This window comes from Ursus arctos, unplaced genomic scaffold, assembly GCF_023065955.2.
Source record: "Ursus arctos isolate Adak ecotype North America unplaced genomic scaffold, UrsArc2.0 scaffold_13, whole genome shotgun sequence".
NCBI classification, from domain to species: Eukaryota; Metazoa; Chordata; class Mammalia; order Carnivora; family Ursidae; genus Ursus; species Ursus arctos.
Window position 1 is genome coordinate 12772238 of NW_026622797.1, and position 26741 is coordinate 12798978.

The window sequence follows — 26741 nt, forward strand, 5'->3', positions numbered from 1 at the left end:
CTGCCACCCAAGGAATTCAGATTCAACAAAGTAGCTCCCAGGGCACCTACGCCTCCTGAGCGAGCTTCTCGAGCTTCTCGTTGTTCTCCCTCCCCTATTCCTTGTTCTTTCTTCCGTGGCCTGGTGCTGGGAGGTAATGGAGCCAATAGCCTCCCAGCAAGAACCAGCTTTTATTGAATGCCTACTATTATGCCAGGGGATAGTCTAGGTACCTTTCACACATGCTCTTTCTTCTCCGAGGTAGTAATTTTCACCAGGGTTTGAAAGTTGGGAAGGCTGAGACTCAGGGAGAGTGCCTGCATAGCCCCAGGTGACACACATAGTAATGGGGAAAACAGATCACCTTGAGCCCCTTTGATCCGCAGCCAGGCTTGTTGCCACAGGCCAGCCTGACCCCATGCAGACACCGGGCTAAATGACAGCCTCCAGTGGGGTTCGGAGGGAACAGCTCTAGACGCGGAAGCTAGGGCAGTGCTCACATGAAAGTACAGCCGTCTCATGGGTTCCCTTTGCTTGTCTCTATTGCTTTCTGACACTACCCCAGGAGAGGGGTCACCCTCGCCACTCTGGGCGCCTCTCTGTTGTACTGTTGCCCAGTGATGGATGCCTGGGGTACCTTCTTCCCTCGTGACACTTCGCTGCCTCAGACAGCCCTACCGGGATTTCCTTGAGAAAGGTCAAGTCCAGACACTCATCTACCATGTTCACACCCCGTATTACGTGCTTAGACTGTGCTACAGCACGCAAGAGTGCATGCCAGGGCCTACAAAACCGTATTCAAGCTTTACAGCCATAAAAATCCAGGCTGTTTACAATCCTGCATTTGCAATCCGCACAATTGTTTTCCCTTTCCCCTTGGATAAAGTATAAATTTCTTTCCTCCCTTGTGAGAGTCTCCCGACCTGTTTCTTTCTTATTTCTCCACCCTCCTTTGGCCACCCAACCTTCAACTACAGAATTTTTTTTCAATTCCTTGTTCGCATCACATGTGCTGGCACTCTCTTTAAGCCTTTTTGCACATGCTGTTGCTCTGCTCAGAAAATTTTTGTCTCCGTACCCAAAAAGTGTTTCTCCCACGCAATCCCATTGACCTCCCCAAAAGTCAAATTTTAGCTTACGTAGCCTTTCTTCTACATGGTCTTACTCGATCCTCTGACCTAAATCAGGGCGCCTCTGCCTGTTCCCATAGCAGCTTATACTTTTCTCAGGTTTACACTCCTCTTTCTCTTTTGTACATGTTTGTTAGGCTTGCTGTTTTCCATAATTGATCATCTCTGCAGGACAGGACCACAAGTATATCGTTAGTGCAGTTTCTGACACATGCTAGGCACTCAGTATTTGTGGATTTCATAAACTATATGAGGTTTAGGAATCATCAGCATTTACATTACGTCTGGGAATTTTGAGAACTGGGATGGCTAAAGACTGCTTTTGATGGAAAGCAATTTTCCAGTAAAGAGATTTCCACTTGTATTCTTAAAAACAGATACAGGAAAAGGTGCAATTGGAGATTTGCTAGAAGGGTTCCATGGTCCTAAGTAGGTTCCACACATCTGCTCCCATTTGGTGACACTTTAATTAGGGGCGATCTATTTTTTTAAAGATTATTTCTAACCATGTCCCATGGCTGTAAACAAGGGTCGATCAAGATCACCAGACTTGGGGCAGAAACGTAGAAAGGGCAATGGCAGTTTTCCCAGGGAAGTCCGCGGCATAGTAGCACTTCACCTGGACTTCAGGCACAGCTGGAGAAGTTTGGGACCAACTTCTTCTCTCGGGTGAGGGAGGAGCAAAGTTCTGAGTTACTGTTTTCCTTCAGGCACGTCACTATAAATTAGCCACAAGATTTAAGTCCTTAGGATCTTATTACTTAGTTATCAAAACTATCTTACATATTTAAGGTTTTAGATTTTTCCACGTTTGCTATAACTGATTTTTCTTTTCTAAGAATTCTTAATTAAAATCTTGTTTCATTCCCTGGGAAATATATTGTGGATTTTATTTATGTCCCAGACAAATTATAGAGTAAATGTATATTATATAACCCATTTAAAATTAGTGAAGTTCTGAAATGTTTCTATTCAGAGAGCATTTACTCATCTCAGCGGTGTGTTTTCTTACTTTATCCAGCAGTGTGTGCGGACTATTAATGTACACCACAGGGACGTATACGTGATGCTGGTATACAACTTGGAGGCATTACCTAAACGGCTCAGGCTTTAATTAACAAAGCACAGTTTAAGATGAGTTCCAGAAAACAGATTTAAAACATTTTCTTTTTAAGGGAACCCAACATGAAAAGTTTATCATCCATCCACCCACCCACCTACATATCCTTCTACCAGTATTATTGAGATCTTAAAAATAATTTGGGCTACAGTTGTAAATGCTATTATAGGAATAAAAAATAAGAGACTACATTTCTTCTCTCTGTTAAGAGCTTCTAGACTGGTAGAGGAGAAAGAGCTATGTAAATGACAATCAGAGAAAGGTTGGTGAAAACAATGGCTCTGAGATTGAGCAGTACAGATGAATTCTGTAAATTCTAGGGCTAGAGGAAATAGTTTGTGCCAAATGTGAGGGAGTTCTGCCACAGTGATTTTTTTTTTTTTAACTCTCTGGCAGTTTCTCTCTCTTTTTTCCTATCTAAAAGGTATGTTTTTCCTTTTTTTTTTTTTTAAAGAAAAAAATCATTTTCAAAGCTGCATGATTTCCTTGGTCAAAGATTTCCTTTACCAGGTAAACACAGTTTTCACCAATCAGAAAACATTAATTCTGTGCATTGCAGTGAATATAGAAAATTTTCGGGGAGAAGATTCTCTTAAGATATGCCTTGGAAGGCAGCTTTTTTTTTTTCTTTTTTTTTTTTCCCAGGGAAGGAGGGTGGGGGGTTGGGTGTTCCAGTAGGGGGCCTATGTGAACAAAGGAATGAAAATAAAAATGAGCTGTGCCAACCCACTGTGTTGGGCATGTTATTGAATTCCCACAACCTAGCAAGACAGATATTATTATTCCCATTTTTCAAGGGAGTTTACTGAAGCTTAGGGAATTTAAGTAGCTGCTCAAAGTAGCATAAGGAATAAATGGCAGCGCTGGGATTAAAAGACAAGGTCTACCAGTGCCAAGGCCAGGCTCTTTTCCCTGGGCTGCTTGGTGTCCCCACTGAGAGGTGAGCCAGGGCCAGTACATGGGGCCATCAAACAGCATGCAGGAATGTGGATTTGGTCCAGTAGGTAGTAGGGAGGCACTGCAGGTTCTTGAGCCCGAAAATGATCTAATGAAGTTAGAGAGTGAAAATATTAACGTAGCAATAATAAATGGGATGTATGGAGAATAAAGGAGCTTCTAGAAGGTCAGTAGTAGATATGACAAATTGCAGGCACTGGGATGGGAACTCCTGGCTGGTAGTAGACGCGGTGAAACTGTGGGACACGTTTAACAGCAAGAAACGGCAAAGTCTGTTGAATGCTTGGATATAAGACACAAAACATTTGAGGCTAAAATAAGAATGATTCCAAGTTTTGGTACCTGGGAGATTGAGAAAATAATATGAAAACTGAGGGAGGAAGAATATGGTTAAAAATATGTATTTCCTTTAGACTCATTGTCTTTTACTGTTTCGGTCTTTTACTGTTTTTTTTTGTTTTTGTTGTTGTTTTTGGTTTTAGTTTTATACATTCTAACTTTGTATAAAATGACTAGAAACCTGCCTTGTTTAGCAGTGAAGTAACTGTTCGTTGATTTCATTTGCTCTGTTGCATCTACAATTCAAGGGAGCCTTGGGGCCCCTGGACCTCACATAGAAAAGGTGAATCAACCAACGCTTGATTTCATGAGAACTGATGAGGTTTGAGGTTAATAGCTGGTTTAATACACATGCAGGCTTTTCAGTTTTTGAGAATCCAGTCTGCCTGCCCAGCTGTGACCTCTGTTTCCTCCCTCACCGTCCGAATGGTTCCACGTGTCTGTGAGTTCAAGCACTTGGGTCTGTATCATGTGTTTTTGGTCTTTAACTGCATGTGCCCTTCATGTGAATTTCAGAGGAAGGGATTTTCCTTGGAATCAGTTGTATGAGAACCTCTACAGCAAAGATCTAATCAGTTTTAGATTAGGCAGAATTTACTTTTGCACCAAATGATCCTTGAAAGCCAGAATTTCTCTTTTTGTGAGACAACTCCTCTGAAAGTTTCAGTGAATATAAAGTGTCTTTCTTTCAGATAAGAAAAATAAAGAATGAGTTCACTTTGCCTTGGAAAAAGACATTTAAGTCTAATGCACCTTTAGCAATTACCTATTAGCAATTACCTATTAGCACACATTTTGGAAAAACGTCTGCATGCGTTCACCATAGATTGGAAAAAATTTCTGAGGAATTTATGAAGACTTCAGTCTGAGCTTATTATATTCTTTTTCTTCTTCTTCTTTTACTCACTACAGTGTAAACACCTGAGGGTATATTCTTTACCTTTCTCGTTTAAACTCTGTCGCTAGAGCCTAGAACTATCAGGGACAGAGTGGGCACCAGTATTTTGTGAGTGAGTTACTTATTATATTGCTTAATCATCAATTAGTTCTAGAAATCAATTAATCAAAGCATTATTGAGCACCTTATGTGTTCCCAGAGTTATACCAAAATGAGATGCTTTATTAAGAACGGGCTTTAATTTATTCGAACTTCGTATATATTGTGTTAGTCAACAACCAGCTTCTGAGTGTATCCCAAACAAAATTCCGTTATTTAAAATTGTTTCTTCGGAGAAGACAGTTCAGACTAATTGTGTAAAACTGATGAACTCTGCCAACTATGTTCCTAGTGTTTGTACCAGAAAGGGGAGATTGGAAGGTGTAATACTAGTGGGTCTGCATAGGGCAAAATAGGATGTTTTAGCAGCTGTAAGTGAGCAGTTTACCTCAAGGTGACAGCTGATGGAAGAAAAGGGTGAGAAGGATTGTTTAGGTACCATTCCAAAATCTGAATGTAAGAATAATTGAGGACTTTTTGAATCTGTTACTTCCCTTGTTAAAATTTCGGGTATGTGGGAAAGATCTTTAAAGGGGACTTTGGTTTAATTTATTTGTTGTCTCTGATGCTATCTGTCGCTGTGTCTTAACATTTATTTCCCTTGGTAGGTCCCAGAATGGATTTCTAGAATCAATCCACCCTAGCTTTATGAGCAGCTCAGTCTCTACTTGGGGCAGGCTGTTTTTAATAACTTCTTGTTGCTCAATTCAGATGACGTGGGAACAATGGCTTGTGTTGCCAATATGATTCTCCTTTAAAATCTTTCCAAACTTTACATAATCAATTGTGAAACACCACGACTATGAAATCCTTTGTTTCCTTCGTCTTGTTCTCAGGAGGCAGTGATATGCTCGGGCACTGCCGATTTGGAAGAGGATACCAGAGTTAACGATGTAGGATGGGTTGTTGGAAAGGACCATCCTCTTAGCTCACAGCACTGACTGATATGCCCACGCAGCGGTTGTGGCACTGTCTCTCCTCACAGTGTGTTGTGGGCATCTCCAAGACTTCTCTCTGTTTTACTTTATCTTTTTTTTGGCACCGTCCATCTTCTTGCTTGCTGGAAATTTAAAGTAATTTTGAAAATGCTTAAAAATCCTATAAAATAGTATGTGTTCATTGAGAAAAATTAGAAAATAAAATTAAGCAAAATAAAAAAGACAGGGAGGCAAACAGAAAGAAATAAATGAATTAAAATCGTTTATTTATTTAAATGAATCACAGTCTTGCCACCTTCAGGGGATCACGGTAAACATTTTAGTGCATATGTTTCCAATTTTTTTCTATATTTTCCAAAAATAAAATGATACTATGTTTAATACTGTAACTTGATTTTCTCGCTAAGCAATATATTATCAATATATTTTCTTGTCAACACATCTACATCCACATCGTTTCTAGTAGCTGTAATACATATAGTTATACCGTCGTTTATCAATCCATAGAATTTAAAATCCGAAATGCCTTTTATTCTAAAACTTATTAAAATAGTCATCAGGTGATAGAATACATAAGGACACATATAGTAACTTAAAAATAAAGTGATATGTATTTTAGCTTATATGTATAAATATGTGTATGTTTATATAGCCATTAGTATGTGTATGAGTATTAATATCTGTATAAACATATTGATATGTGTGTATACATACATGTATGTATGTATGTATATGTGTATATAACTTATAAATTCTTTAAGCAAGTAGCAGGAAGGTGGATTTCACCAGCATGGTATAAGGGAGAAACATCACCTGGGTTTTAGTCTTGCAGTTTCTTACCAAGTTGGGTACCCCTAGGTCAGTGATGTAACTTTCTTTCTTTTTTTTTATTATAATAATATTTTTTATTATATTATGCTAGTCACCGTACAGTACATCCCTGGTTTTTGATGTAAAGTTCCATGATTCATTAGTTGCGTGTAACACCCAGTGCACCATGCAATACGTGCCCTCCTTACTACTCATCACCAGCCTATCCCATTCCCCCACACTCAGTTTGTTTCTCAGAGTCCATAGTCTCTCATGCTTCATTCCCCCTTCTGATTATACCCCCTTTCTTTATCCCTTTCTTCTTTCTATGGATCCACTTTCTTTGACCAAGAATAATATCTTTACATAATTCCGAGCAACTTTGAGAAGATCAAATGCACCTGAAAACAATATAAAAAAAATCAAAGGAATACACAAAGAAAGATAATTTTATATATACTTAGGTGAAATGTGCCTGCATAATACTGTGATTTGGAGTTGTAAAAGAATTGGGCTAAGGCTTTTAGGCACTGGAAATGTTTTCTTTTGGCAAGAATGGCCTATCCTGTGCTGGAAATTCTAAAAAATGCACCTACTAACCACGTGTAAAAGTTGATCTTAAGCTATAAAACAGAGGAGTGAGCTAGAAGGCCCTGGGGGATTCTTCAGCTCAGTAGTTCCCAACCTGGAGGAAGAATTCAGGTAATACATGATTGTGTAGTGAGGCTTGTGTGCACATTTCCCAAGCAATAGAATGACACGTGGCCCATGGGATGAGCTGAACTTTTGGTTACAGCTGAGGATTTTCCTGAGAAGTCATTATTTGCAGATTTATCGTCCCTCTGGAGCAAGCTTTTTTAAGGGCCAAGGACCCAGCTGCTTCAACAAAGAAGCTAACTGATGAGCTCATCTGTCCTTGTGTTGCTGTGTCTGATCCCCTTTAGAGCACGTTTCAGGAGCATTTCAAAAGGAAACTATGCAGTGGAAAGAAAAAAACATTGATATTTTTTTAAAGATTTTATTTATTTGAGAGAGCGAGCGAGAGAGCGAGAGAGCGCAGGAGCAGGGGAGAGGGGCAGAGGGAGAGGGAGAAGCAGACTCTCTGTTGAGCAGGGAGCCCAACACGGGGCTCCATCCCAGGACCCTGAGATCATGACCTGAGCCGAAGGCAGACACTTAGCCGACCGAGCCCCCAGGTGTCCCTAAAACATTGAATATTTTTTAAAGGAGTCAGAATTTAGGAGAACATGTTTGAAACAATGTCTTCAAAAAGGCACAAGGAAAGAACGTGCTACAGTGGGAGATGTCCGTGGATGTGGAATCAGGACAGTTCCATCCTGATGCTGCAGCCAGTTACCACTTTAAGCAAACCATCTGCTCTCTCTGAGCCTTCTTCCTCTTCCGTTTCACAGGTATGCGAATAGATGGCTTTTACCTGTGAAAGGGACGGTGCGCATTAGCAACACGTTAACCACGGTTTTCATACTTTCAGTCTTATGAAAATTATCGTGCTAAATGCGTTTTCCTTTACTGACAAATAATGTTTTGCAGTAGTATCTTTAAAAAATGTTTTAAATTTGTTTCTTGTTTTTGAAGACTCGTAGTGAAATACACATAACAGGAAATTTCCCATTAACCGCTTTGGAGGATATAATTCAGGGGCAAGAGGTATATTCACATTATTATACAACTGTCTCCAGAACTCTCTTCATCTTACAAAACTAAAACTCTGTACTTAATACACAGCAATTCCCCTTCTCTCCTTTCTGCCATCCCTGACAACCACCATTCCGGCTTCTCTGGGAATGTGACTACTCCAGTACTTTCTATGAGTGGAATCACAGTGTTTGCCCTCCTGTGACTGGTTTATTTCACTCAGCATAATGTCGGGAAGGTTCATGCATTTTGTGGCATGGCTCAGAATTTCCTTTCTTTCTGAGGCTGGAATTCCATTGTATGTGCATACCATGCTTTGTTCATCTCTTCATGTCTGTCGGTGGACACTTTGGCTTGTGTCCACCTTTCAGCTGCCATGGACATTAGTGTACAAATATCGGTTTGAAAGCTTGCTCTCAGTTTTTTTTTTGGTTATGTTCCCAGGAGTGGGATTGCTGGGTCATAGGGTAGTTCTATTTTTAATTTTTTGAGGAACCGATGTCCTGTTTGCCATAGAGGCTGCTCTATTTTACATACCCCTCCAATAGTGTACAAGGGTTCCAATTTCTCCACGTCCTCAACAACAATTGTTATTTTCTGTTATTTAAATTTTTTTGAAATTTAATTCTATTTATTTTTTAAAGATTTAGTTATTTGAGAGAGAGCATATGAGGGGGAAGGCAGAGGGAGAGGGAGAAGGAGAGAGAGAATCTCAAGCAGATTTGCACCGAGCGTGAAGTCCGATCTCACAATCCTGAGTTGGATGCTTAACTGACTGAGTAACCTAGGCTCCCCCGTTTTTTTTTGTTTTTTTTTTTTTTTTTTTGTTTTTTGTTTTTTTGTGTTTTTTTTTTTTTTATAATAGCCATTCTAATGGTGTTAAGTATTATCTCATTGTAGTTTTGATTTGTATTTCCCTCAAGATTATTAACCTTGACCATCTTTTCATGTCCTTTCTGGCCACTTGCATATCCTGTTTGGAGAAATATCTTTTCCCATTTTTATTGAGGTTGAGTCATACCTTAATGAGACTCCTGAAACTCATGAAAACAGTTTGAAGATATTTGAAAGCTCATGATATATTGGAAGACTTAATATACATTGTGTGAAGACAAGATTATGTATTATACTGACTGTGATTTTAAAAGAACCAACCTTATTTTTTATTTCTCCTAAATTTCTAATTTTGAACGAGGATGCACCAGATTTTTAATTTTCCTGAATGGTATTCCTTTATTTACTCTTCCCCCACTCTTGCTTTAACCATGGATGGTAGATAACGTTTCTTAGATAGTAAGACATGCAATTTATTCTGTGATAGTGAGATTTTATCAAATTTCTTCCTATTCATTTAAAAACCTTTCCTTCCTATATAGTGCTTTCTCTTCTTTCTCTCCTTCCTCTCCTTCCTTCCTTCCTCCCTCCCCCTCCCTCTGTCTCTCTCTCTTTTTTCTTTTTCTTTTTTTCTTTTTTCCTTCCTCCCTTCTTCTCTTCCTCTCTTCCTCTCTCTCTCTCTTTCTTTCTTTCCTGCTGGCGATACCAATCCTATGTACGTGAAAATTATTTCTAGGTTTTTAAGGCTTCTGAAAAGTGAGAGGTGATGTGGACAGACTCAGATCACGGGGTCCTCGTGTGCTCAGGATTTTCTATTATAGAGAACAATAACCAAGACTCTTTTATATGGTGAGGTTTCCGTCTTAATTGTTTTTAAAATGATAGTTCAGAAGGCACTGACTATCTTCATATGTCAGACTACCAGAGAGTACACTAGTAACTTAATTTCATTTAAAACATGATTCCATAAAAAGAGAATGGAAGAATATAGTAAGAATGCTAACTAGGAGAGCTGATTTACAAATCACAGAGTAGGATGCCAGTCACTTCTTATTCATTGCTGAAATGTGACCTAATATGACAGTCAGGTAGTCATGGCCTTGGCTGGTACGTAGGAGGAAATGATGAAGAGGGATTATGGGCGCCAAGCAGTTGGGCTGTTCATGAGTAGGGACCATGAGCAGAAACATTTCTGTGAGAGAAATGGCATCCTATGTTAGATTTCCCAGAAGAAGACCCTGAGATGAGGATTTGGGTACAAGTAGTGCGTTTGGGAAGCGATACCAGAAATACTTGGAAAGGGAATGTGGAAGTGGGACAGGGTGGAAAGTTAGATGGTAAAACTCTCTTTTGTGGGCAAATTGTGACTGGGGAACTGAAGCCCAGTTCTGCTGGGGAACTTTGAGAGCCTTTAGAAAACATGCGCCTCCGAGTTTTCCCCCCAAGGGGCCGGGAGCTGGGGTTATTTGAACACCGAGTCCCATCAGTCATGGCTGGAGGGCTCATCCTGAGGCCAGTGCTTCCCGGGCACCTCCACGCAGGTGGAAAAGTGGAATCTGGCAGCCAGAGAAGCCCCCACAGAGAGGTGCAGGTGCTGTCAGTGGGGAATCCGGCAAGCCTGGCTTCTCGGTAAGGAGGGGGGCCCGTGGCTGGCTTAGCCACGGCATCTGCTACAAGTGGTCTGTGGTCTGCTTCCTTCCAGTGGGTTTCTCTCCTCCTTAGAGCATCCTCAGAGCCTTCACGATGATCAGCGGCAGAGCTTCAGTCCACTTTTATAATTCAGGCCAGGAATGTGTGGGTTCTGTAGAAAATTGGGCCTTGCTGCTTCTTAGTTAAACACATCTACCTAATAGAAATTTTCTATGTGGAATATCTATTTCTAAGCATTTGTAAGAAGAGTCTCTTTGGATCAAAATCTCATTACATTCATAGGGTAATGTTAGACAAACTCAAATGCAACGATATTTTAACGAAAAACATAACCTAGGTAATGTATGGAGGATATACTGAGCTTGCTAGCATTATTGCTGTCCAAAGAATTTAAAAGATTTTGTTTGTTTGTTTATTTATTTATTTATTTATTTATTTATTTATTTATAGCATGCATGGGGCCAGGAGCAGAGGGAGAGGGAGAGACTTTGTGCGGTGGAGCCTGAGGCAGGGCTCAATCCCAGGACCCTGAGATCATGACCTGAGCTGAAATCAAGAGTCGGATGCTTAACCGACTGAGCCACCCAGATGCCCCTAAAATATTTTTTACAGCGATTGATCTGATGCAAAGGAGCTCAGACATAGAGACAGTTATTCAGAGGGCTCAGCTGACAATGGACAGAGTAAAAACTTATTTTACTTCATCTTTTTCTTTCCAGATCATTCTTTGTCTTTTCTTTCTATTCCTTTTCCCCATTCTTATCCTTGATACCTGAGAATTAATGTCAATAAAATCTTAAAATTTTTTTACAACTCTTACAATTTTACAGCACGACCTGCCTCTGTGCTAGCTCTAGTTAGCCTCGATCTGGTTATGTCTGCTTTTTCACTGTACGGACACTGACCCGAGAGCTTCCATGCTCTGACTGATGTCACACGGTCAGCGTGACACATCTGATTCCAAATCTGGGATTCTTCTTCTGTGCATCCATTCGATGGTAGATTCTCTTCTATTTTAGCTCCTGGTTGAGACCGTTCGATCTCATATTTAGAATTAGTTAACTGATTTCTGGATTCTGGTCTGAATTTTGTTTCTTTAAAAATAAACCCATAACTTTCGCATTTTATGATGCCCATCTCGTTTGGTGGCGAGATTAAAAAACGATCAGTTTCCTGAATTCTGGTGCTCCGATGTGATTAATTTCCCTCCGCTGGTTAAGATGGTAGTACCTTCATGGCCTATGCTTAGCACTCAGTAAATGTTAGCTATTATTAGATGTTTCTTGAGTTTATCATGTTTCTTAACAGGATTTCAGGCCTCATCACTGTCAGGCCTGCTTCCCGTATCTAGAAGAGAGGAAGACGATACAAAGGCAACCATCATTTTTTCTTGCTCCCCTTGCAGTGCTTGTCACAGCCCAGTGCTAATAAGCTCAGCTCTCTGCCTGCAGGTCCAGGTAATACTTGCAGAATGTGTGTGCATTTCCTTTTCTGAAAGGAAGGGGGAGATGAGCTGCTTATCAGAACAGAGCAGCGTGGTGGCCTCTAGTGCCAACAGAGAACGAGGGAGGCTTTGGGTTCCATGCAGGTCTTTTATGTGTGTGGGGGGAATGCTGGAAGAAACTACTTAAAATGATCTAAAAAAAGAGCAGTGTTGCTACTAAAAATCCTTAGCCTGTGTTCCACCAACTCTGTATCGTCAAAATTCTGGGCTCTAGGGTCTCTTGGAGTAGTTATTGTAATGTGTGTGGGGTGACATCACCATGTTTAGGTGCAGTGAGGTTCATTTGTTTCTATTTTTAATTTTAGGAATTGCTTCATTTTTGTTTAAGTTCAAAAATCATATACATCGTCTCCCTAATTCCAAAGTCAAAACTATGTAACAAATTACAACCAGATAAATCTTGCTCTCATTCCTGTTTCTGCCTCCCTTTGTGTTTGCATTTCCTGTATGGTTTCCTTCTACAAATATAGGCAGTATGTATGCACGCAGAGGCAGGCATATCCTCTCACTTTTTGTACATAAAATTTGCATGCTCTATCTCCTGTCCTGTACCTTTCTTTTTCTCTTACTGTGTCTAGCAGGTTACTCTAAATATATATATGTCATGTTTTGGATTTATTCGTTGCATGTGGGTGCCACAGTGTATTCAATGGTCCCCTGATGATACACATTTGGATTCTTTTGTTATTGCAAATAATGTTGCCATGCACATGTTACTACACATTTTTATATTTAGGACAGATCCTAGAAGTTAGATTTCTGGGTCAGAGGGTAAATGCCGTTTTGCCAGTTACTGCCCAGTTTCCTTGCATTGGGTGCCATTCTGCACCACCACCAGCAACTCAGTATGAAAATGACTGTTCCTCTGTAGAACTAGAGCTTTCACATTTGATTGTACGTTCTCTTTTCTTTTCTTCCATAGTGGTTTGTATTTGAAAGACTGTAATTCAGATTTCAATAGTGGTCACAAGTCCGTGTGTATGATGAAGTCTTAGTAACAACAGTTCAAGATGACATGAGAAAGGATGGCTCTGCTTAGAGCTTAGATTTTGCCTGTTTCCAGCAGGCTGGGGCTTTTAAGGCGGAACTGAGCAAACCATGGGTTAATTTGGAGAAAATGGAGTTTTGCAGCTTCTCCTGATTCTGATATTCACTGGAGAACCTCACGTTTCTTTCAAGTCGTTGCAAGAATATTAAATCCATATTCAAATGTAAACACAAAAACATCTTACAAAGAAACATATATTTTGTTTTCTAAACTATTTTTTTCTTCCAATTTAAGATTCTATTCATTTAAAGACCTACAATTTATTTAATATCAGGTTTTGGGTGGAAATGATGCACTAAAAGTACATATAGATTCTAAGGTGCCTCTTGATTTCAGAATTGTTGAAGTGTAAAAAATCAGGTTTCTTAGAATCAGGGAACTATGATTCCATCGAGAATAGAGAGATAATTATACTTTTTATTTTTAACCGTGAAATATATAACAGTTTCCTATATCACACTTCCTTTGTTTCTGGTTTGGTCTTCTTTAACCTACTTACTCTGGAATATATATATCACTCTTGTTTTTCTAGGTCTATCCTTCTACCTTTTTGATATATGTAGATACTCATGGAGTAATATTGTCTATTTTGGAAGGTATTTGTAGTGTGAAAGAGCCAAACATTATCGATGGCAACGGATACTGATGTTTGCATTTAAATATTAAAACTTGATGTCCCATTTTAATTAATTTTCAAAAATATGTCTGAAGTGTGGCAAATTCTATATAAACTATCTTTGCCTCTAAAATTCCTAGAGTCCAAAACTGAAGCTGTAATTTAGCTTAAGCCATAGAATATGGGAAATATTAAACCAATTTTGTCTAAAGTTTGAACAAATCATATCGAGTCACCAGTGAAGGCATCTGAGACCTCATATTTTACCTTCTTTCAAGTCTTACTGATAACCAAAGAGGAGGGAGTTCATTATGGTTTTCAGTTCCCCGAACTTTCCTTCATCTTATATTTTTAAAAACAGTTTTATTGAAATATATTTGACATATCATAAGACTCACCTTATTAAAATTTATAATTCAATAATTTTTGGTAAATTTACTGAGTGATGAAGCCAGCATAATGAATCAGTTTTAAATAATTTTTATAACATCAATAAAATCCTTCATGCCCATTTACTACTTAATCTTCATTTCCAACCCTGACTCCAGTCAACCCCACTATTTTACTTTCTTTTTTTTTTTAAGATTTTATTTATTATTTATTTGACAGAGGTAGAGATAGCCAGCGAGAGAGGGAACAAAGCAGGGGGAGTGGGAGAGGAAGAAGCAGGCTCATAGCGGAGGAGCCTGATGTGGGGCTCGATCCCACAATGTCGGGATCACGCCCTGAGCTGAAGGCAGAGGCTTAACCGCTGTGCCACCCAGGCGCCCCCACTATTTTACTTTCTGTCTCTGGAGATTTGCCTTTTCTCTACATTTCACATAAAGGAATCATATAGTAATATGTGGTTTCTTTTTTCTGGCTTCCACTCAGCACCATGTCTTCAAGGTTCATCTGTCTTTTAGCACGTGTCGATAGTTCACTAGACAATATTCCATTGTTTGAGTAGGCCACACTATTTATTTACCCCTTGATGGATATTTAAATTGTTTCCAGTTTTGAGTTATTATGAATAATGCTGCTACAAATATTTGCATGCACATCTTTGCGTGGGCATAAGCTTTCATTTCTCTTGTGTAGATACCTGGCAGTGGAATTGCGGGGTTGTATAGTAATAATATGTTTATGTGTTTTAGAAATTGCCAAACAGTTTTCCAAAGTGGCTTCTGCATCTCGTTTAGCTCTTTCTTTATTGTCAGAGGAAAAAGACAATGTTGCTGTCATTCATTCATTCATAAAACTCCTTTCTTTATTTCACGTGTATTGAACACCTACATTGTCCCAAGTATTAATGATATAACAATAAATGACAAACTCATTTCCTTTGAAGTGCTCACAGTCTATTGGAGAAACAGAGAAATAGATAACTAAATACAGGAAGTGAAGTATAGAGGCAAAGCCTGCTTCTGGACACAAAGAGGAGGACACTTATTCTAGGCTTAGAGGAACAGGGGCAAATTTTGGAGAAGGTCACACCTAAGTTAATTTGTGGAGCTATATCTAGGGGAGTGAGGTTGGAAGGGCATTGTAAGTCTCGGAGCAGAAGGGAAACCTGCCCTGCCTGTAGTTAGAACCCCTCTACTCTGATCAGCTTTACCTTTATTCCATAGCAATTTTTGCCTGCAATGGGCTATGTAATTTATGTTGATGAATGTGTTTATATGTTGCGCTATTGTCTGTTTTCCCCTCAAGGGTAGAGATCTCTGTCTGTTTTGTCCACTGATATACCCCAGATGTCTGACATGGTGCGTGACACAAAGAAGGTACATAATAAATATTTGTTGAATAAGTGAATGTGTAACACAGTTTTGATAAAAATGTGTATTTAATGCTGTCTAATACAGCAACAGAAGCTGGGATCCCACTGAGATGAACGAAATCAGAGTTGCTGGGAAAAGTGGATGGACTCATACGTGAGGAAGAATACCTTTGAGATTGTTGAACATTATACCAGAAATGGAATAGCATTGTCTCACTTCAGAATTTAAGATAGACTTGGTAAGACAAGGTTGCATAATGGCCAAAGGATGGTTTGATACCTCGGGTAAGAGAACAAGATTTTTTCAAAGATTTATTTATTTATTTGAGATAGAGAGAGAGACACGTGCACAAGAGTGGGAGGGGGGAGGAGGCAGAGGGAGAGGGAGAGAGAGAATCCCAAGCAGACTCCCAGCTGAGCGTGGAGCCTGATGTGAGGTTTGCTCTCATAATCTTCAGATTGTGACCTGAGCTGAAATCAAGAATTGGACACTTAACGGACTGGGTCACCCAGGCACCCCAAGAGAACAAGATTTTTTTTACATTAGGATACAGAGAGAAAATTGCGGCTACCAATGCAGAGCTTTCAAGTAAATTTTCAGAAAGTTAGGAATTTTTGAGGAGGAAGGACACATTCAAGAAAAGTTATTTTGGTTAATATAACAAGGAACAAGGAATGTGAGGGGGTAGGAGGAGAAGAAGGAGGAGGAAGAGGAGAAAACTGTCATTCCTTTAGGATTTTCCCAATGTGATTGTCATCTTTAAGGCATTTTTGCAAGTCAAATAAGCAAAGGCAATTTTTGACACAGTTATCTGTGACTTTGAATACAGCTTGAATGTCTTCGGTACAATGAAAAAATGCCTTTGCTAGTGAAGGAAAGATTTACTGAGGAAAAACTACTGAGGAAAAAATCTTTTACTCAAATTCATTTTGGTTCTTAGTTGAAGGACTCTCAGCCGTTTCAGTGGTGCAGGAAAAAAAAAATCCACCCGAATGATGATTTATAATTTATTTACATTTCGGTTTTCATTGATTGACTTTATATTGTTATCATCTAAGATGGGATTTTGTTCTGAAAATAAATTGTCTACAGAATAATAATGCCATAAATTTGGTATCAATTCTAATTCGGCTCAAGTGGAATATAGCTTTTTCTTTGTTTGAGTTTTTTGTTTATTTTTGGTTGAGTGAGGGGCCAGGGAGATTGGAGGAGATGAAATTGTGTAATTAAGCAGGCCTTGATCATGAAGGGTCTTCCTGCTCTGCTAAGGCAGTCAGACTTGGCCCAAGGGTCATTGGGAACAGTGCAGAATTTTAATGAGACAAGTGACACAAAGTGTGTTCAGGGAGTCACGATTTGCCGTGACTGTGATTTGGACACCAAATTGGAGGCAAGGACAGAATTAGAGGAAGGTTGAGAATAGTTTGCCAGACTTCACAGTAAGTGAGGTGAGAATCAGTGGTGAGCTGAAGGAGGTGCTAGGTGGTGCATGGACGGAATCCTGGGACAGAGGCTGTGGTGATACATCTCCGTGATGACTTGTATGCGTGCTGAGAAGGGGATGGAAGTGTCAAAGATGTCTGCCACATCTCCTTTTTTGACAACAAGATTGAAGATAATATCAGTCAATGAAGTAGAGAACACAGGAGAAAGAGGAGCAGGCGTTTTGTGGACTAAGATAATAAGTTTGGTGTTGGATTTGTCACTCTTGGAGAGTGTCTTAGTTTGTACAGCTATGACAAGATATCTTCAACCGGTGGCTTAAGCAACAGTCATTTATTCCTCACAGTTCTGGAGGCTGGGCAGTCTAAGATCAAGGTGCTGACAGACTCTGTCTGGTGAGGGCCTTCTTTCTGGGTTGCAGATGGCTGCTTTTTTGCTGTAACCTTACTTGGAGGAGAGAAAGAGGTGGGGGGGTTCTGTCTCTTCCTCTTTTTAAAAGGGCATTGATCTGATCATGGGGGGTTCACCTTCATGACTTCATCTAAAACTAATTACTTCCCAAAGGCCCCACCTCCAGATACCATCACATGGGGGCTTAGGGCTTCAGAATAGGAATTTGGGGATGGCGGATACAAATATTCATTCCGTAACAGGGAACCTATGGAATGCTCATGTGAACAGATAACGCCAGGCAGTTGGATCTCTGGGACAGGAGCTCAGGATTAAATCCCAGTTTGAGGTATAGGTTTTGAATATGTGGGTTCAGTTGTGATACATGCCACCATGGTAGTGCATATGGTCCCTCACAGAGAGTATTGGAAATAAGAAGAGATTAGGTTTGTGTTCCGAAGTCTGGGGAACACTGACATTTAAGAAACAGACAAGAGAAGAGGACCCCGTGAAAGCAAGCAGATAGTTGGAGGAGAAAGGATCAGCAGGAATATGTCAGAAAAGCAAGAAATGAGGTATTTCTAGAGAGAGACCTTAAGCTTTAGTATCGGTTACTAGAGTTCAGTTGACTGAGGACCAAAAAAGGTAGATGGGATTTAGCAACATGAAACTCATTGGGGTTCAGGTAACTACAGCTTCTGTGGAACACTGGGCATAACAATGAATGACGGGAGGAAATAGAAACAAAGGATGAATATAAGTTGTTTTCTTTCTAACACAATTATAGAAATTTACATTAAATACTTTAGCCTAACATAGCTTTTGTTTTTAATTGAGGTGAAATTCACATAAGATTAACCCTCCCTTTTTTTTAAGAGGGAGTGGAGGGAGGGGCAGAGGGAAAGGGAGAGAGATAATCTTAAGCAGGCTCCACCCCCAGCATGGAGCCTGACTCGGGGCTTGATCTCAGGACCCCGAGATCATGACCTGAGCCGAAATCGAGAGTCGGATGCTCAACTGATGGAGCCACCCGGGTGCCCCAAGATTATCCATTTTAAAGTGAGCCGTCAGTGGCGTTTGGTGCACTCACAATGTCCTGCAATCACCACCTCTGTCTAGTTCCAAACATTTTCAACCCACCGAAAGGGAAAACTCATACCCATTAAACAGTTTCTCCCTATTCCCCACTTTCCCCAACGCCTGGCAACCACTCATCTGTGTTTTGTCCCTGTGGATTTGTCTCTTCTGGATAGTTCATATAAATGGAATCGTACGACGTGTGATGTTTTGTGTCGGGCTTCTTTCACTTTGCATGATGCTGCTGGGGTTCATCCACACTGCAGCGTGCATCAGCGCTTCCCTTGGTTTTATGGCTGAAGCTGCCATTGTATGGGTATACTACAGCTTGTCTATCTGCTCCCCTGTCCATGGGGCTGTTTCTACCTTTTGGCTACTGCGAGTAGTATTTCTATGGATATGCATAGTCCTATATTTATTCGAGTACCTGCTTTCACTTCTTCTGGGTTTATATCTAGGAGTAGAATTGCTGGTGCCTAACAGTTTTTCAAAATTATACTTTTTTTTTTTTTTAAGATTTTTATTTATTTACTTGACAGAGAGACAGCCAGCGAGAGAGGGAACACAAGCAGGGGGAGTGGGAGAGAAAGAAGCAGGCCCTCAGCAGGGAGCCTGATGTGGGGCTCGATCCCAGGACCCTGAGATCACTCCCTGAGCCGAAGGCAGACGCTTAACGGCCACCCAGGTCCCCCCCCCCCCCGCCTCAAAAATATACTTTTATAAATGCTGATAAGAATCCACAGGAAGTATTGTGCATTATAGAAAAAGTTGATTTTCACAGTCTGTGTTCTTTAAGTACTTTACATTCTTTTTGAGAGAGGATTGGTGAAATGATGAGTAAACAGCTCATCAAGAAATAAATGAGTTGTATGAAAGAATGCATATATATATATGTATATATTTACATCATTTTTTAAGAAGGAAGTTCCCTTTAGAATTGGGTTTTGAGCCTTATAAGAAGAAAGTATTTCAAATGAAGAGATTGGATAGATTAATTCATGTAGGAGAGGGAAGATAGGACAGGCCTAGGTTTGAATGCTTCAGTTTAATTTTTCTGAAGAAAGGGTAGGAGTTGTACTCTGGCTGGGGATAAGGGAAAGAGTTGCAGAGTGATGAAGTAAGAGGACCCGTGACGCTAAGTTAATAGCTAGCAGACGTCTAAAATTACAATTGTACTTTCAAAATCAGTTTTTTTACTCCTCTCCCATTAGCTGCTGATTGATTTGTGATTAATCTTGCAGACTGTATTTCTCTACTTAGAGACACCAGTGTAGATGGAAGAAGATTTGGGTTCTATATGTGACAGGCGATCTAGTCTCCTTGTGTTTCAGTTGTATTTTATCCATAAAGATGAACAAATGCTCAGAGAGGTAGAACGATAATTACGTTTCCTTTAGAATTTTTGGTGTTTTGAAGGGACATTCATGTGATGTCCAAAAGAGTCATTTTTTTTCTGCAGTCTTTCCTTTGTAGAAAGGCCTCCTAGGAATTGATTATGGAACTGAGATTTTCCGAGACATGGCTTTGTAGTTGGGAGAAGTGCCTACAGACTTGGGAGAAGAACTATTGTTTGTTGAGTATCCATTAAGTGTTTTATTTATCTGCCCTCATTTAAGCCTTCTAACAACCAATAAGTTGTTAGATACGTTATGATATGAACCTTGACTTGCCAACTCCAAAATCCGGCCTCTGTCTACCCTATGCTAGGATGCTAATTACATTCTACCTTCTGTGCTTGTAGCTTACTGGAGTATGAGAACTGGCTTACTGGAGATGAGAATGATGCTGAGGCTGTCTACTAACTCAGCAGGGAGTGGAGCTCTGATGGGTTAGCACTGGTATTTTCCAGGGAGACAGGAAGGGGTGGGCCAAGTCCTCTGCATGCCATACCTTGGCCATCCTAAGCTGTGTCATGTTACTTCTCATGGAAGATTCTGGATGACTTACCAGGAGAATATTAATTTCTCTCATAAAATACATATTTGGATAAGTCCAATGCTGATTCAGGGAGGTATCTTTTAATTTTCTTTCATTTCATTATATGATCTCTATTCAATGTATATGATCTCTATAAACTTACTTCTAGGATTGACTCATTTATTCATATCTGTTATACGTATTTTTCTCAGGCAGAGAAGGCTGATGGATTTGTCAACCTGCCTGATTTCACTGTGGAGAGAGCATCCGAATGCAAGAAAAAGCAGTAAGTTGCCTATCATTTTCCACAAAACCCCGAGCCAGAATAACATCCCTTCATAATTTTAGTTTCTCGAGTGATGTGGTCATTTGGAAGTTAGGGAAGGTAACACCCAAATATCTAAGAATTTTGAACTTTATAGTTTGGCATCCTAAACAACGGTGTAAGCGTTTAACCCCTTGTTTTCTGGAATTTCATTTTGTGGAACAGATGGATTTTAAAACCCCATGGAGCCTTGGCATGGCATCATTTGACAACCGTGTCTGAGATGGAACGAAAAACAAGCTCCCATCCAGGATGGGCTGGGAGATCAGATGTCAAGATATTTTCTGGGTTAAGAGAATGACTAGTTCAATAGGACTCACCAGAGCTGCCGAAATGATCGCAAGACCAGTTTCTTTTTCTTAGTTCATAACATTGTCATCCTTGAAATAGAATTCTTTGAGATATCTTAGACTTTGGGAGTATACCCTGATAGAATTTAAGTCCAAAAGATTTGAGAACAGACAGGAAGCAAAAACAAGTCACCGGCTTATGGTGAAGGGAACAGCCCAGAGAGCCTGAGCTTGCCTAGAGCTCACGGGAGAGTTGCTCTGGATCCGCCAACCATATGCCCATTGCCTGCTCTTTCCATGGTAGCACCTGGCCGTGTTTTGCAAATGTGTCCCCTTCACCTTTTTCTTGTTCTTCTTCTACCTTTGACATCTTTTTTTGTTTTCTCAGAAAGGCATTTATTTCCCTACTCACCTGTTACCAGTAGTGGCAATTGACTAGATTTTTCTAAGAAAATGCATAAATGATGTTAGCTTTAAGTCTCTGCCCCTCTAGAGTTGCCGCACGTATCCAGGGATACAGAAGATTGTATTGATTTTCATGGTTTTGACCAAACTGGTTATTTACCAAAACGCTGGCCTGTATGGTAGGACTTCCGGTCTCATGATAAAGGGGAACTATTTCATTGTTTGCTAATCTTCAGTATTTTATACTTTTAAACTGAAAATAAATATTTTTCCTTTACTCATAGAGGGTGGCTTGGATAAAGTTTTTGATGTGTTGTTGCAGTGTGGACGTTCTATACTTGATTATTTTCCTACACATAAAATTCTTGTATGTATTTGATTGAATTTGGATCAATATTTTGCTCTATTGTTCTGAGTATTTAAGAAGACGTTTTTACTCGAGACGGTATTTTTTAAGAAAGAGTATTTACTCGAAGACGGTAAATTTTAATTTACTGTGTCTTTCTAGCAAAGCAGTGAGCAAATGAAAATACAAGAATATGCCCATATATTTTAAAAGGAAACTATCGACTAGCCAAGACTCAGCCCTATTCTGGATGTCTCAACATGATAAACTAATTCTCTGCTCTCTACATGAAATAGAGATTAGGCAATGGGTATTTAATGTAACCAAATCATTTTTTATACATTTACAAAGAAAGCAGATGATTTTGCCACACTTATATTTGATTTACTTTCAAACCCATTGACAGCTACACTAATTTCTAATTTTTAATGTGTCTGTGTTTTTCCCCCTTCAAGTGCTTTTAAGATCAGCCATCCACAGATCAAGACCTTTTATTTTGCAGCTGAGAATGCACAAGAAATGAGTGTGTAAGTAGAGAAAATTGCTAAATCTAACCTTTTTGGGAATAGATTACTTTGGTCAGGTGTTAGAATTTTAAGCATATGTTCATATCAATTCTTGTTTTATTTATTTCCGCTGCTTTAAAGACTAACCTCTTTCGCACTTGAAGTGTTCTTGCTTTTTTCTCCACCATTGGAAGCATTTTGGGGAACTACATAGATCAAAACGGCTATTTTAGGAAGAAGTAATAATATTCTTCCGAGGGAACCAGTAAGTTGAGAAAGGAAAGGACAGAAGTCATTATAAGAAAATGTTAAAGTGAGAATCAGCATCACAGGGAGAAAGGCCTGAAAGTACCATGACCAATCTCACAGCTTTTAGAATTCTATGTGAAAAATATCTATAACATTTCTTATGTGCTGTGGAATTATCGTGATGACCCCTGTGTTTATCACTAATCCATATTCTATCCTGAAAATTTTGTAAAATGTCCTTGCTCAGAGTACATCTCACATAAAATTGTATATCCCTAACTCCCTTTCCTGGTTTTTTTTTTTTTTTTTCTGTGTAAGTAAGTGGAATAAATGCATAGAACACTACCTGCCCCACTCATTCCCTGCTGGTTTAGATTATAGTGTGATCACAATGGCTGTTAATTGAATGAGGCTATATATATTTGAGGCGCTTGAGGCATCAGACGGGCCTTCTATTTAACTGAAGCCCTATTCTCAGATTTCTCAGTGTTCCTCATTACCTTCACCTAACTAATAAAAACGTGTCCGTGAAATACCTACTAGGTGCCCCACTGTGGCAGATCCTGGGCAATAGAAATAAAAATACATACATAACTCATTCGGAGAGCTTATGGTTTAATCTCTTTTGTTTCATTATACATAATGATTTCCTTATCAATCTGCTCTATTTAATTTCTCTTTACCCTCTTGCTCTAGAAACCCAAAGAAAAAAAGCTGCTTTTCAACAAACATGTGTAAGTTGCAGACACACACACACACACACACACACACACACACACACACACACACCCACCCTTCTTACAGGATAAGCCCTTCAGCAGCCTCAATCTTCAGATGAGGGCAGAGCAACTCTTTATAGACCCTTGGGAAACCCCATTTTAAATGACAAGACAAGAAATTGACAAATTGAGTCTTTCAAACAAGACTTTTATTTACTGAAATGAAGAGAGACGTTGTTTCTACCCTCCTGATTTTAGCTCTCTCCCCTTGGCTTTCTCAAGCCCCTGAGAAAAAGAAGAGCAGATGCCCCCAAAGAAGAGAAGAGATTTCACAAAGCTCTTTCTCTTTTTGTTGGTATTGGTAACTAAATCCCATCAATGAGCAAGCCATACATGTGAAAGGCTTAACCCTTACCCAGCAGTACTTGGACCCCGCCACAGTGAGGGTCAGTCTGGAGCTGAGCCACCAAGTAATCCCCAGTGGTCCTTTCTGGCATTCTCTGGTGGTGGTAATAGCCATCGAAGCGGCATCTCTTTGGGCCTCCAAGTTAACTTCTCTCTTCTCCCACAAGATGATGCAGATGACATTTAAAGCTTTGTCCTGAGTGGCACCTGAAAAGCTCCCTTTCTTACTGAGGGGGCCAGTTTAAGCCAGTGAATAATGTAGCTGGGTATTTCTTTGTGAGACGCAGAGAATCTGGGCGGGGAGGGAGTGGCGTGTGGAGAGATGGGTCCTGTTTTAGAAGTTCGCTTCCTTGGGAAACTGCAGTTTTGGGTGGTGACGTTTCTCCCAGGGACGATGAAGGGAAAGGTAATTATGTTTAATAGAAATGCTGTGTGTTCGCAGGGACCCTCAATTTACAAGTATCGGGGTAAGTAATTAAGGGGAATGGAAGAGTTGCTTTCTAAACAAAGACTGGTTGGTAGCTGCCTTTCTCAGACGGTGTTTGTAGGAAGAAGCTTCTTGTTTTGTATATCAATTTCTTAGCACTTGGGCTCCTCCAACACATCGAGTTAATATACAACAAACTCCCAGGAAACATCTGTCATCTTCTTTTATGTAAATGTAAGTCTTTTCGTGCATCTATCTATTTAGGCACAAATAGAAATTTTTCTACTGCCTTGATGTTTTTTTTTTTTTAAAAAAATTCTTAGCAAAGGAGGTACTCTAAGCCAGTGGATTCCAGAAAGGAAACAGTCAAACAAGATTCTAAACAGGGGCGCGTGGGTAGCGCTGTCCTTAGGCGTCTGCCTTTGGCTCAGGGCGTGATCCCGGCGTTCGGGGATCGAGTCCCACATCAGGCTCCTCTGCTGGGAGTCTGCTTCTTCCTCTCCCACTCCCCCTGCTTGTGTTCCCTCTCTCGCTGGCTGTCTATCTCTGTCAAATAAATAAATAAAATCTTAAAAAAAACAACAACAACAACAAGAATCTAAACAATCACGTTTTCCACAGCAAGTAATTAATGTGGCAATTAAAAGGACATAAGTTTTGGGTAAGAGCTGGGAGGAATGATTTCTTTATTATCAATACTCTTTCATTTTGTTATGTTTCTGTATTTCTGTGTTCTGGAAAGGAACTTAGAAATGCCTTTTCTTGTTTCAAGCATTCTAAGTTCAAAGGTATTTCTTGTCTTGATATATTAAAAAAGGAAAGGAACTTAGAAATGCCTTTTCTTGTTTCAAGCATTCTAAGTTCAAAGGTATTTCTTGTCTTGATATATTAAAAATTGTCTCTTTTACTTTTAGATGCTTTTTTGGGGGGAGGGTCAGTATACAGTTATGAAATCAGGTATAAACTAAGAATATTTTGGTATTTTAAAAGTGAACCATTAAATTCACGGTGCTTTGCCTGATCAATTTTTAAAACTGTTCATTATAATGTTTCTTTTAGTTAAATGACACACAAAACATGTTCTTGCAAAAAAAATCCTATAATACAGAAGCACGTAAAGTGAAAACCTTCCCATAACCCAAACTTCACCCTCCAATTCAACTTCTCTCTTTAGGATTAACTACTTTTAACAGTATGACTGACCTACATCCTTCCTGATGCTTCTCTTTGCATATTGATTCATGCACATACACAAATTCATAGTTTTAAAAGTACATTGAATTAGGCCAATCATATTGTTCTGTACTTGCTTTTTTCACTTAAGAGTATGTTAGGATTTTTCCAGGCCATCACAAGGCTTCCTATCTGTCTTCTTATTAGATTTATTATTTCATTGATTGTACTGATGAAATTAGTTCTGTACTTTATCCATTTTCCTATTAATGATTATATCGTATCAGTGTTTTTTTCTCTTTGCCATTGCAAGTCTTGTTGAATTAACATTCTTCCACATTTATTTGTGGTTTGTAGGATAGACATCTATAATTAAGGGGTGCATATTTAAATTTTGATTAGTATCATCAAATTGCTTGCTTAAAATTGGCTGTATCAATTTTGATGTTCATCTAAGCTAAGGATGAGAATGTTCCTCCTTCTAAATTCTAGAAATCAGTGGTATTTTAAAGTTTTGCCAATCTAATGGTGAATATTTTCCTGTCTTTGTATACGCATTTCCCAAAATACTATGGAGGCTGATAAATTTTTTCTATTTTTTTATCAGCCATTTGTATTTTTTTTTTCCTGTCATTGCCTGGGTGTTTTTTTTTTTTTGGTTGTTTTTTTTTTTTGGTTGTTTATTATTCTATCAGGTCTCGATGAACACTGTCTGGTTCCCATGGTGGGATCTGGGCCCACGTATTGGTCTGGTTTTAAATGGCCATTAAAGAGCTCATATTTGTCATGATGCTGAAGGGTTTTCTTAAAATGCCTTTAAAAAATATTTTATTTATTTATTATTTATTTATTTATAATGCAATTGTCATAATTCTATAGTTGGTCTAAACATTTCCAGAAACAGCATAAATTTGTGGTATTAAAACCTAGAACTACTTATTTATTTAGAGAATGTGTGCAAGTGAGGGTAAGGGCAGGGGGCAAGGGAGAGAGAGAGAGAGAGAGAGAAGCAGACCCCTGCTGAATATGGAGCCCCATGCGGGGCTCAGTCTTATGACCCCGAGATCATGACCTGAGCGGAAATCAAGAGTTGGACGCTCAGTGGACTGAGGCACACGGGCACCCCTGAGGGGATTCTTAAATGAGGCTGAAGCTCATCTTCCTTCTTGTAGAAAGCCCTATTTGTTTTTAAAAATGAAATTTATATATTTCCTGTTAATAAAAAATAAATATGGCAAGACCATAGCAGGTTGAGGGTTGGATAAGGATTCTTAATTTGTTGACAATTGAAGACTTGGGAATATGTGATCATTATGCAGTGGTGGGGAGCAGAGTGCTGGATAGTTCACAAGGCAGTACAGGACTAGAAGAAATGGAAAACATAAGTGAGTCAATAAGTGCATAGCCTTCTTCTTATTTTATTGGTATTAGTTGACTTAGACCACTACTGAATGCACTGGTTTCTCAAAAAAAGAAAAAAAAAAGTGAACCTATAATATGGAATACTTTTTAAAAATATAGAAAACTGGAAAGAAGCGGGAAATAAATCAGGTTATTACCACCCCAAAATAATATTTTACCTTTAAATAGAAGGTTATATAGTTGGGAACATGTGAAATAAACTCATTTTGTGTCTTTTACAAATTTGTGTGATAAAGTATGTTTTTGACTAACCCCTTGGGAAGAAACTCCAGTGGCCTGAGGTCATGAGCCAAGTTTGAGTACCTTAAG

The 26741-nt window shown here is 39.3% G+C and overlaps 1 protein-coding gene across 3 annotated transcripts in view; it reads left to right on the forward strand.

Moving 5' to 3' along the window:
- The window catches only part of IPCEF1 (interaction protein for cytohesin exchange factors 1), a 172869-nt gene that overhangs the window by 100796 nt on the left and 45332 nt on the right, over positions 1–26741 (forward strand). For all 3 annotated transcript variants that reach the window (XM_057310935.1, XM_026505107.4, XM_057310937.1), the window contains exons 6-7: positions 20378–20451; positions 21987–22058. In XM_057310935.1, coding sequence (XP_057166918.1) covers positions 20378–20451; positions 21987–22058 — 146 coding nt within the window. The remainder of the gene's footprint in view (positions 1–20377; positions 20452–21986; positions 22059–26741) is intronic.